The sequence below is a fragment of the Ischnura elegans genome, chromosome 4, assembly GCF_921293095.1.
Source record: "Ischnura elegans chromosome 4, ioIscEleg1.1, whole genome shotgun sequence".
NCBI lineage: Eukaryota > Metazoa > Arthropoda > Insecta > Odonata > Coenagrionidae > Ischnura > Ischnura elegans.
This window is the reverse complement of record NC_060249.1, coordinates 56,642,925-56,655,537: the sequence shown is the minus strand read 5'-3', so window position 1 is coordinate 56,655,537 and position 12,613 is coordinate 56,642,925. Positions and strand designations below refer to the sequence as shown.

Below are 12,613 nucleotides of genomic sequence, written 5' to 3'. Positions count from 1 at the left end.
ACCATCTACTAAGCTTATTACTAGGACCCCAAATGTCAGTGATCTTCGCTTTGGGCCAAGTCGATGATGTTTGCTTTACATATTCCAGTTTCGGATACTAGTGTGTATTTAACCATGATACGTTCCAAATGTTTTATTCTCATTCGGCCTCTTCGTGAGAAATTGAGTAACTATTCTAAATTTTCCATTCGCCAAAATTAAAGATCCCTATGAGGTTAAGCCGGAGAAAAGAGGAGGAATCCCTGCCGATTGAAAATTATCGATTTTCACGAAAGGCTCGCGGTGGCACGGAATTGCTATCCTCAGAGCCCAGTTGTAATTCCCAGCGCAGACTGTGATCTCTCTGGGCTATATATGAATATTTCTTAACTCTTTATGAAAGAGTGCATACTGACCATGAGATTGGATGTCCTTCCTTTAAGATCAGGATAATTCCAACCCGGTGTTTTCTGTCAACACATCTCGTCTTCCACTCAGTGGCCATATGCACTTAGCCGTAGGCCGCCTTCTCCCGATTTTCATCCGACGATTCATTTTTTGATAACTTGGGATTGGCAGTGGGGTTTATTTTTTGGACTCGAATTGCGATTAAGAAAGGATTCTAACTAATTTAAACCATCAATAATAACGGTGACGAATTTTAACCATTAATAAAAATAATCGACTCAAAGTAAAAATAAACTTGATGAAACCGAATTTGTGATTTTGTCCACAAGGTAACCGCTCGGAAAGTATGGCGGTAGGGTAGTATGCAAATTTTATTCTGATACTAATCATTAATCTATAGAATTTATATGAAAAAGTTGTAATTAGTTTTAATCTCTATTCCTTCCATCATTATCATCATCATTTGGCTATCTGAGGATTGGTATAACTTATTCAATGCTATTAGGCTCAACTATGTGGAATTTGAAATTCGAAAATGAAAAGGAGACTTCGTTGACTTCCACTGATTTATTTCGTCCGCATGACATGTTTCGAACCATAGAGGTCATTATCAAATACAACAAATTTGAATGGCAAGCAAACATATATACTTCTTGAAGGTGATGGGGGAGATGGTGGAAGGAGTGGGTGTCAGGAGGGGGAGGGGAAGGTGTTGGGTTGGAAACCCCGAGTGGAGGTTGTATTGAGAATTGACTGCTCAATTCTCAATACACCCTTCAAGGAGTATATGTTTTTTTCATTTTCGAATGGTATGACGTTGCTCTCCTTTATTTTTCCTATCAGCATATCATTTTACGCTTACGTGAGTGTCTTTTCCCCAAACGTAATGTTGGAATCATTTACCCCGGCCTGTCCTACCTCCCGCTTCCCTCTCCTTCAATTTGTATTTTGTAGCATTAATTTCTCACAACTGAATGCCCCTCTCTTCCACTCCCTCACATACAGCCCTACTTTTAACTCTTAAGTAGTCGCATCTTGTCTGTATGAACCGACGCGCCAACTTAAGATTTTTAACGAATGAAACTTACATAATTTAAACATTTTAGCGATTTATATTCCATGAAATCGCATTACGCACTTTTCTCTCTATCTCCATGCTATTTTTGTGTCCGGCTATATTCATCATGTATTATAATTTAGCGTTTTGATCCGAAGATAGTTTTTGCGATTTGAATAATACTGCACTGCTCTACGAATCGTCGCGAACGTTTGCTATGCAATTTTGATGTACGAATATGGTACTTGCACATTATCTATAAAAATCTGAATTTGACTACTTAATGGAAAAACAGTATGACATGCTTTAAATAGAGTATGTTTCTTATTACTAAAATCCAGATTTATTCCCTATGATGTGACAATTATTACTTGAAAAGATTAAATTGCGGGACAATATGACCTAACGCAAGTAGCTGCGTAACTTAATCTCACGCAAAAAAAGCGTTCATAAAACATCTCAGCATCCTCATCCGCTTAGTACCTGCCTTAGGGGGTACTAAGCTTAGTACCTGTTCATTAATTATTTGAGGTTATTTTGGCGATTTTTGGATCCCTCACCCCCTTTAGTGAGATATAGTGAAATTTGGTTCGACCCCCTCCCTCTACTCTCACGCGGGATTGTTCAAATAGGGTATTTTCAGAGTAAATATGTTAATCTATGCTTCATTGATTTGGATTTAGTAAAAAAACCAATTTGTTTACTTATTTTTATTTAAGAATAGTTTAAACTGGTATTTAATATGCAAATGATGCTAACGAAACGACCAAATGATGCTAAATTATTTGCTAAATAACAGATTACGAACGCACTTTAGTAATTTTACGTTGAAAACTACAATACCCTTCGGAGGAAACCGCGTCTTCCCACGCAATGAGATCAATTATACATGAAATAGGATGGGCACTAAGTCGAGCAATCGTAGATCACTGTCAATGCGTTTTCGGGGATATAAATAAGTGCTGTCAGCAGCCCGATTACTCAAATCATGCTAATAATATGGCTGGGTAAGCGGTCGTTAGCACTCCTCCTTTGCGGGCCTCATAATGATAACTAATTCCTTCTCAAGCATCCGCAAGACGCAAGAGTACGAGTCATGGATGGCGCAGAACTGACGCCCATAACAAACAGAGTAACTTGGAAGCAAAACCACCTTTACCAATCGAAGCGTGAACAAACGGAAATATTGTTTAGCGATAAGGGATACCCAAAGCTACGACCTCCCCAGCGACGCGCTCCTCCATTTAACGACTGAAACGTGAGAATTGCTTCCTTCACACGCTTGGCTCGTCTACGCACATAATAAAAAATAAGACTGTAATGTTTGCCTGAGCGCCAAACTCTTCGACCATGAGGAACAAACACAAGCACCTTCAGTAAGCGAACGAAAAATAGAGATACATAACAGCAAGGATACAGGTAATCGAAATAATATACATACTACTTGCACAAAAATGTAGGTTGAGCCACACATTGGTAACTACTGAATTATCACATTCGCGAGGCGGCTGAAGGTCTGACCAGGGCGCCGCATTTTTCCACTTTTATTTCGGAGGCAACATTAATGCCCGACAAAATTTTCCAATCTTAATCGATATGATAACAGATACGACTTTTTTCCAAACAAACAACTCTGCGAGGATTCTTACGTAGAAATTTCGTAACTTAGACTCAAAACGGAAAATGGTCATTAATTTATTTTCATTGAGAGATTTTTTTTAAGCAAACGGATATCACTTGCGAGGAAATTTGGCATTGAAGCCTCAAACCTCCAATTCTATCCCCCATGGCAGAAAGATCTTCCGCCCACACACTATTGATACAGAAGTAGCCCGATGAAGGCATGTCTAGTCGTTGCCGCTGAAGCTACCTAAGAAATCGCCGAGGAAATTCGTAGAGATGAATAGGTTTTCAATACGTGCCTCAATAAAAATGACAATGAGTGACGAAAACTTTTACCGACAACATATTAAGTTAGTTTGTACAAACTTTTATGCAAAACCTGAACAAAAATCGGGAGAAGCCCCTCACACGCCTCTTCTTTGGCTTCATGGCTGCACGGGCCAGAGAACTGAAATAAAGCAAGCACGGCAAGAAATGCAAGGGAAGCCTCATCTGGGGAAAATATAGGGAAATGATATCCGAGTTTTGGTTCTTAATTGTACGGTCTATTAGTAAGAAATGCAGCCATAAATATAATGTAGGCATTCACAATCCTAAAAAGTAGAATACTTCAGATCTTGACGAGTATGGGAATTTTCCTATCACCAGCGACGCAAACGTAGTGTTACAAGAATGATTAAATTGTACACTTACGACTCGAGTGAAGAGGTTTTGATTTCGACTTGATTGTCGAGACGACGATCAATTTTAGATTCATGAAGCCATTTCTCAATATATAACTCCGATGGAATCTATCATGGCCGATGGTTATTTTTGTACATTTGCGAGCTTAATTAAGAGCTAATTGCTGAAAATAAGTAGATAAACTGAAGTCAGAAAAGGTATAGCGAGTAAAGGATTTATTTGAAACTTGATCGGCAAAATTTTCGGAAAAAGGGAGCTGATAGAGAATCGGAATGGGTAATCGTGAGAGGACAAGGCCCTCCTTTCAACATCTACACCATGGAATTAATGCGTCAAATCCGACGAAAGATGACGAATTACCATCATTTTTTACGTAATAGGAGATATCATTATGCTTGAAGCACTTAGTGCGGTACTCAATCGACCGACTTTGCTGTTGAATTCACCAGGTGAACATGCAGAATGGACTACATAGACTGAAGGTGCAAAAACAGCGAAGTTCGTTGCTTAAAATTTACAAAAACATTATGCGCCGACAATTTATTAGGGTACGAGTACTTACTGGTATTTAGAAAATTACAACGTACAGGAATCGTTAATTTCGGGTGAACGTGACGAGCTGGTAAAGTATATTTAATCCACAAAAATCGAGTATAATACAAGATTGGTAGAGCGCAGATAATATGCCGACATTTCCGTCCCAGTTTCCGTCGAGGCGCCGTCGGTTTCTGCAACCGAGTCGGGAGAGAGAATCTCATGCCAACAACCCTTTCACAAAGGTGCTTTCCTCGCATTCTCTTCAGAGTCATTCCATGCTTTTACCAGCTATTGTATTTCAAAATGCTTCTGGTCTTCGCGGAAACTAAGAATGCGCCCAGGATCCAGGAAAGAAAGAGGAATGCACGCCCTAAGGCCATTTTCAGTTTTAGGGGCGTAATTTCGGTAGGACGTGGCGAGCTGATGAAGTATTTAATCCACAAAAATCGAGTACAATACAAGATTGGTAGAGCGCAGATAATATGCCGCAGATATATTCACAAAAGTTTGATCTTCGTTGATCCCGAATGACTCAATAACGAGCTCCACTGTTTCCGGTGAATAACGGTACAAAAATATATTTTCAAAAATTTCCTTTACGATCATCAAGAGTAAAACTACCAAAATAATCCATATAATATGTTTTATCAGTTTGTCAATAATTATTTCAAATGCAATTAAATTCTCCAGTCGACATGATACATTGTATATTCAGTCAAGCCAAAGGATATAATTATAAATTATATTTTCGATTCAAAATTAATTTCTGAACGTCCTTAAAATACAATAATAAACAATTAACCTAATGTTGCCTCTAAGCAACATCAAAAATGTTTAAACTTTCAGCTCTATTTAGGAGATATCTGGATTACCTATTATTTTGTGGAGTACATTTTAATGACGAAATATTTAGCTGGCAGGATAATTATCGTTGAGTGTAAAATTTTCAAGTTTTCAAAATGATAAAAATGAAGAATCGGCTCTGGGTTAGAAAGGGTTAATAGGGTAAGCAATCAGCACGAAACACTTGTAAAAGGGTTCAGTATGAAAATAAAAATGGCAGAAATAGTTTACCATAAAGAAAGAACAACACCCGGGATTCCACGAAAAAGAGGACAAGTGTTCCCGTTTAAATGGCATACAAAAATGGGAATCCATCCAAATACTAGGATAGAGTTCTAGAGAAGTTGTTGACAGTCAATTTTGTTTCGCGCTGGAACGGAACTATCTAAACCACTCGCAGCTACTACAGATATTACTGGGAACTATTCCTGAGAAATATCTGTAGCTAAAAAAAGGAAAGCGCATTACTTCTATTTGAACTTCTCATGCTTATCATAAAAAAATGGGCGAGGTAATTATTATTTCACACATATGTGGATACTAACGGTGCATGCACACACGTGGATAAGAAAAAAACTGAAGTGATGACATCTCCTCCTGTTCCGTTCGGATATGCATTAGAGGAGAGATAAAGCGATTAACCTTAATTTGTGATAAATCAGGACAGAGTTAGCATCTTAGAGTTACTACACCGATAGGCGTTGCAGGAGGGTGGGGTGGTGGGTGGAAGCAGCTGCCTCACCCTAAAGATAGAAGTTTTGCATACATTGCATCTACACACGCACAGGTACTACACCGCAAGCCGCCGCAATAAGTGTGTGGCGGCTGTGTTAGGCCACTGGAAGAGAGATAAAAATGTGCGTTGCGGTGATACACGAACATAAGAACTTAAGTAATTTTCCACGCTTAAATAAAATCTATACCTACATAAGTTTCAACGGATAAACGTCATTCTAAAGGCGTGAAACACCAGCAATGTACCGAAATATATTCTAGTTACAGCTCGGGTTGGGGACAAGGGGGATAATGAAAATTTGATACGTACTCTGTATATGACACCCAAACACGCCAGCCAATCCCAATCAGTCCACGCATAAAAAAACACCAGATCATGCCAAAGGCCAACAAGGTCACAAGCGAGAACATTAGGTAGAGTGGAAAGAAATGGTAGGTCACTCTCGGATGATTCCTGCGAGGAAGTTCGGGTTAACACACAGCAATAGTGGGCACAAGTCAAAAACATGGTCATTAAGTAAGGACTTTTTTTCAGGGACATTACCAAATTCAAGCATTTCAAGGTAATCCAACTACACTCTCTTATTTTCTAAACTCATTTCTGAGTCATGAGTCTATTGTTTATGTGTGTGCGATGCGCTTTTATTATGGTCATCGTTTTTTAACATTTCCCCGTATCTACACCACAATATTATTTATTATCTTCCTAATATTATGTTCCTTTCCAATTAGCAAACTGTTACTCTAATTTTAATATTCCTTTCGGGACTAAAAATAGTGATGTTCTAAGCTGATGTTCTCTTCACTCCGAAAGATGCCCGTTCTTAACTAAGCAATCAAAGCCTAGCACATACCCTCGAATTTTAGCGGTTCCCAACCATCCGTGCAAAAGCCTCACGTAACACTCCTATCGCTCCCAACAGTTTTTTTTAGGGAAACGCCAAATTTCAGTGAATTAATTTAGTACAAGGATTAAATTTTATAAGATGACTTGCCTAGTTCATTATTAATTAAATCACGTTAATATACCATAGCGTTGTCTTTCAGAATATGTGTTAATTCCAATTCGTTCATAAGCACAAACCTACAGCAACTTCTCCTCAGGGATGCCGACTTACAAAAAATATTGGGGGGGCCCAAACCGGGGATCTTGTCCCGGGAAATTTTATAAGTAGTGAGTTTTAAGTATTTTAAGCATTTTAGAAGAGTCATGTGATCAACATTAGTACCCTGATAACTCCAATCTCGATATCTGGAGATACTGGGGAAAATTGACAAGCCTTGCACATTTTTTCCTCACACTCTGACGAATTTTTTAGGGGGCTCGGGCCCCCTCAAGCCCCATGGAGTCGGCGCCACTGCCTCTCCTTGAGGTTCCGTTGGTAGACAATATTTCACTCAATCCAGCTGAGCCTCAGCCACAAGGGCAGAAGTTTTTTTTTCGATCAACAACAGGTAATGTGCTCACGGAGAGTTTCCTGATGCAACGATGGCAAACTATTCAGCCATCATTAGTACCTTATCATCCCCTGAGGTCATGAATAGTCAATGTGGATTTTCACTATGGAGTGGATTCACGTAAAGTCCATGCAAAAGGGGAGGGTGATTTAACTTGTAGTCAACCCCTTTAGTCCAAGGGCAGCGAGCTGGGGGGTCTAGGTGTCCAACCCCGCCCCCCGCAACGTACGGGTAATGCCCCCTCCAACTGAACTTGAAACCTTCTGAAGTGAACCACTATCCAGAAACATTTTTCTGATAATTTTTATGGAAATGCCCAAAAAGAGTAGCAAGATATAAACCCTTTGGACGGCATTCCCAATTAACTAAGCGATAGTTTGTGCCCACGGTATAACAGAAAACCACGAGTGATCGTCCACAGGAAACGGTGGCACGCCCTGTAAATAATCTCAGATTTTATTCGCAAATACTTCAAATAAATTCTACTGCGCATTAAAACAGATTAATTGGAGCAACCCAAATTCTTTTAAAATAATAGCATAACTATAATAAATACTATCCATGAGGCAATATTAAGATGCTCGAGAGTATTTCGACAGAGTTGAGGACAGTGGCGCCGTCTCCATGGGGCCTGAGGGGGCCCGAGCCCCCTCAAAAATTCGTTATGGGTGTGAGGAAAAAATGTGTCAGGCTAGTCGATTTTCCACGGAGTGTCCAGATATCGATATTCGAGTTATCAGGGTTCTAATGTTGATCTTCTAAAATGCTTTTTAAAAACTTTAAACTCACTACTTACAAAATTCCCCGGTTCGGCCCCCCCCAATATTTTTTGTAAGTCGGCATCCCTTAGTGAGGAAAATGATGGGGTCAAGCGATGGCAATATATATCCTTGTTACAATAGTTCTTGGAGTGTAGGTCAACGTATGTTAAAAAAGTTTTAGCTAACGTTTCCGTTTATTTTAAACTATCATCAGGGCTTAACTTTGTACTTCTACATAGTAGAATGAGATGACGGTGATATGAAAGTGATGAATAACATTCCTCCATGACTTTTTTAACATGAATTAAACGAGGTCAAGATAAGGAGAAAAAATAAATATATATCCTAGAACAAATCATCAACAATGCCAAAGCACAATCATAATTGTCATGCAATCATCACTAATGCCCTACGAAACGTATGGTAAGGGGGCATCCATTATAATTACGTGAGGCATTTACGGGGGAAAGGGAGTCAAACCGATTCTAACCTAATCTCACGTGGGGGTGAGGGTTCTGGCAAGTATCACGTAATTTTTTTCCACACGTCCATCCATAACTCGCCAAATTCACCTCACATAATTGATGGACGCTCCCTGTGCAGGTCTTTCGTGTAGGCCTGCTATTCTGCAGCCGTATATATTTTATCCGGTATAGTATACTATACTATACTAACATTATTAGTAATACTCTCAAACAAAAAAATGCTGATGAGATAATCTCTCGAATACAAATATGACATTAACAAATGTGTTGACGTCCACAGGTAATTACACTCTCATTTTCGTAGGGTAAAAGGGATAAATCAATAGGTGACATATGAATAACATTCCGCTCCGTTTTCACAATACGCAGATATACAAACGTGTTTTAACGTGTGAATACAGGTCTATCACAAATCTTCCGTACACAGACAAGTAAATACACCTTAAGCCACAATTTCCGGAAAATCCGACCATCTTCTTTTGGGAGAGTTTATATGTGACTTCAAGAGAGTTGTGCGGGGATGGGTGACCGGGAATTCTCAATTTCAGCTGTAGAAACCATATGGTAAAGAAACCGATCATCCACTTTAAAAACGGAACGAGGCTTAAACTTACGTCGATATTAACTTCTTCCAAGCATTGTACTAAGTAAAATATGATATTTCCTCTCCATTGATCCTGCATATAAAACACTGGTTGAATAAAAGTCATCAATATCAGAGGCTTCACAGATAAAGTATACACAAAAGCAGGGAAATGCATGTACTGCATTAAACAAAATAAAATTTTCTATTCTAGATCAACGAGGGAAAAGTGAACAGCTCGCAATTCGCCCCTTAAACTATGCGACAGAAAAATACGAAACCACCATTAAGACGGTGTTAAGATTTGTTTGAAATTTCAGGATATATAAGCGGAAACTCACCAAAGTATGTTCGTATCCCAATTTCTCCTGCACAGGTAATCTCCCTCGAGAAGGCATTTTGGCTGTCTAAGTTCCTATTACACACAAAAAACAAATCGCAAGGAAAAGCCGGTCACTCACACACTCAAACAATACACACTTTCCGCTCCGAGGAGTTAATACACACTGCGACCACGATTTCGAGCGCCCTGCCACCTGTTGGCTGATGTGATGCACTGTATTAGTCAAATCAGGTGTTTACGATCTTGAACAGATATTAATTCAATTGTAAGCTCGAAAGGGCATAACGTACTCTTAATTATTGATTAGAAAATGCATTTAATATGAAAATTCAGCTGTATAAACTATTTCCAGAAAATTCTTATTAATTGACATATTAAGAAATTATCCGTATCAACTGGTATCAACCTTCCATGTCCACACGGGTGTGTGATGTTGTTATGGTTTTGTGAGTAAATCGGTGGTATTTGATCATAAGATTGGCAGTTATTTTATTTTGAGAATCGAATTCAGCCTACTGAAGGTTACAGGTAACTCCTCTAAGTTTCTCTCCTTGAAATACGTACAATCGATGTCATTTTGCTTTACGCTAGTAGAAGCAGTAGTGTGAGATCGTTTCTCACACTATCAAATCATCCAGTTTTTCGAGCTCTTCGGCTAATCAATAGAGTTTAGCTTAAAACGACGTTGCTTACATTTGAGGCATCTATTGCCGTTCGGTTATGCGACGGACGAGTGAGAAGGGGAACCCTTTTTTTAATAATGTTTATGTCATTTGAGTTATGGATATTCAATTTTTGTTATTTGGCTCAATCCAGTTTTTTGTACCCACGAAAGTGAAGGTTAACCGTGTAAGTACTTTCCTTGAGCGTTGTATATTTTATCTCACCATCATTATTACACCATACGGCTGTATATTTTTATATTATTTACATTAAGTATGAATATCTTGTTTCCGATTTTTTTGCTCATTGCCTGTGTAACAATCTGTAAATGTGCTGTGTACATGTCACCTGTGATGTTGAAACGGTAAATTGAAATCGTTTGAATTCTAATGGCTTTCAAGTACCCAGAAACCAGGGTTTTCCTCGATGGGCAGTTGAGTTAAAGCAAATAATGCCGCGTGAGGAAGGTGTTGCTGTAAATGGCTCGGTCTGTGAACTGTCACATTTGAGCAAAACGATTCTTGCAAGAGAAGATTTCAAACGTAATTTCATTGTCGATTTAACCGAACAGTGCAGTCTTGTTGGGTCTTGGGTGACATTTTTTCTAGTGTCCTGCATGCACGGCATTTGCAGATGGAACGATTAATGAATTTTTAGTCATATTTACATGGATCATTTCCAAAAAGATTTACAGGAATGCACGAACCAAATTAGTAGAGGTAAATCTTTTGTCAATCCATTTTATCCCCAGCATATATCACTTTCTATCAATCACAGGAGTGAGAAAATGATAAAAATAGGATTTAAAAATCTCTCCAGGAATTGAATTTTCTATTGTTGAACATGTCACTGTCTGCCACTCTCATAACTGCTGACGGTGAGAAAACTGGATATTAATATCAAGTTGGATGCTCTGACGCAACGACTTATATTTCAGCATTTAAGTCTCACTATTAGAATCAAAAAATGTAGGGTCACTCCTTCACTATCCTGCTTTAAAGACCTTTACAGCTTCTGCTTCAGGTATCATACAGGTTTGATCTAAAAAGAAAAACGTTCTTGAGTGAGCATAATGCCTTAAATTCATAACTGACTCCACAAACTCCTCGTGTAATGTTAGTTGCTTGGGAAAGTAAGTGGTACAATTCAGTATTGGCATGAGGATAATTAATTACAATTTATTTCTCGAGTCTTTGAGGAGATTCCCCCAAGAATGGTGAATCAAATTTACTGTGAATGAAAAAAAATTAGTTATGCATGTTATATGTTGACTGCAAACCAGGAGAAAAACCATTTAGCGAAGATAATAACTGGACTGCCCCACCGTAAGTCTTAATATGCAAAGACCCCTATGCCACTACTTAACACGTTCCCTGCCACGGATTTTTAACGAATTCACCCATTGCGCCAAATGTTTTTCTTTTTCCTTTTATACTTGGATCCTTTCCATTTGAGTTTTAGTGTGTATTCAGATATGTGCGCTATGTCGGTCACATCGTATACACGGCACTGAAGAAGCTGTGACCAACAGCGTGCTACGAGAGGCCAAAAAAGGGGTCGGTCATTGTGACTAAAGCGGCAGTGAATGTAGTAATACTGCCACTGCGTATGGCTGTGTAATGTGAACAGAATGGAAATATTATGAATGCAACCCTAGTTGTGAATTTAGAAAGTTTTAACAATTTCTACAGTTCATTTATCATTAGTTAATGGGACATGATTTTTCTCAAGAGAAGTACTTCGATACAAAAAAATCAGTTTTTTAATCCTGTTTTTCACCTGTATTTGGGAAAGAGAATGTGAGCCAATAAATGTGTGCTATTGGAATGACTGCTAAGTTTTTTATACATTAATCTCAGTGCATGTTAATTGGTCCTGTAGATAAACATTTACGTGCTTTGAGATCACAGGATACTTTTAGAACAAGAATAATTATTTACCACATAACACATGAGCGTACACGAAAGGCAGATTATAGACCTTCTTCTTGTGAACTCTTCCAGTCAAAATTCCAAAGCAGAAAAATAGAAAGAAAATAAAATAAATTGCTTTAATTTATGAAAATATAGGTATCCTTGATACATTTGTTATAGTCACAAATACAGATAAAACATTAATATCACATACAGAAATAATGTATAAATATATACATATGCCGTATTTACAAGGACATTCATTCAAATGAATAACTTGTTCCACTTAACATTCATTGCAGGGCAACACTGTATCACTGAAATTAGTCCTCAATTTAACATTGTCAGATTCAGAAAAAAATATTATAATAAAGCTGAATTTTCACTATCTACAAATAAAGGAGATTCATAATTAAAGGATTGCTCACTTAAGAGAGCACCTACTAGAAGTAAATTTCAATTCCTCTTCCTATCATGAAATTTTTACAACATGGTCATCACTTCTATGCTAATACACAACTGCACACTTTTTTACAAGGTA

At 38.2% G+C, this 12,613-nt stretch overlaps 1 protein-coding gene across 1 annotated transcript in view; it reads right to left on the bottom strand.

Annotated features, from left to right (window-relative positions):
• The window catches only part of LOC124157542 (chloride channel protein 2), a 226,277-nt gene extending 216,627 nt beyond the window's left edge, over positions 1 to 9,650 (bottom strand). The window contains exon 1 of the mRNA XM_046532362.1: positions 9,495 to 9,650. Coding sequence (XP_046388318.1) covers positions 9,495 to 9,551 — 57 coding nt within the window. The 5' untranslated portion in view covers positions 9,552 to 9,650. The remainder of the gene's footprint in view (positions 1 to 9,494) is intronic.
• Between the last annotated feature and the right edge of the window lie 2,963 nt (positions 9,651 to 12,613).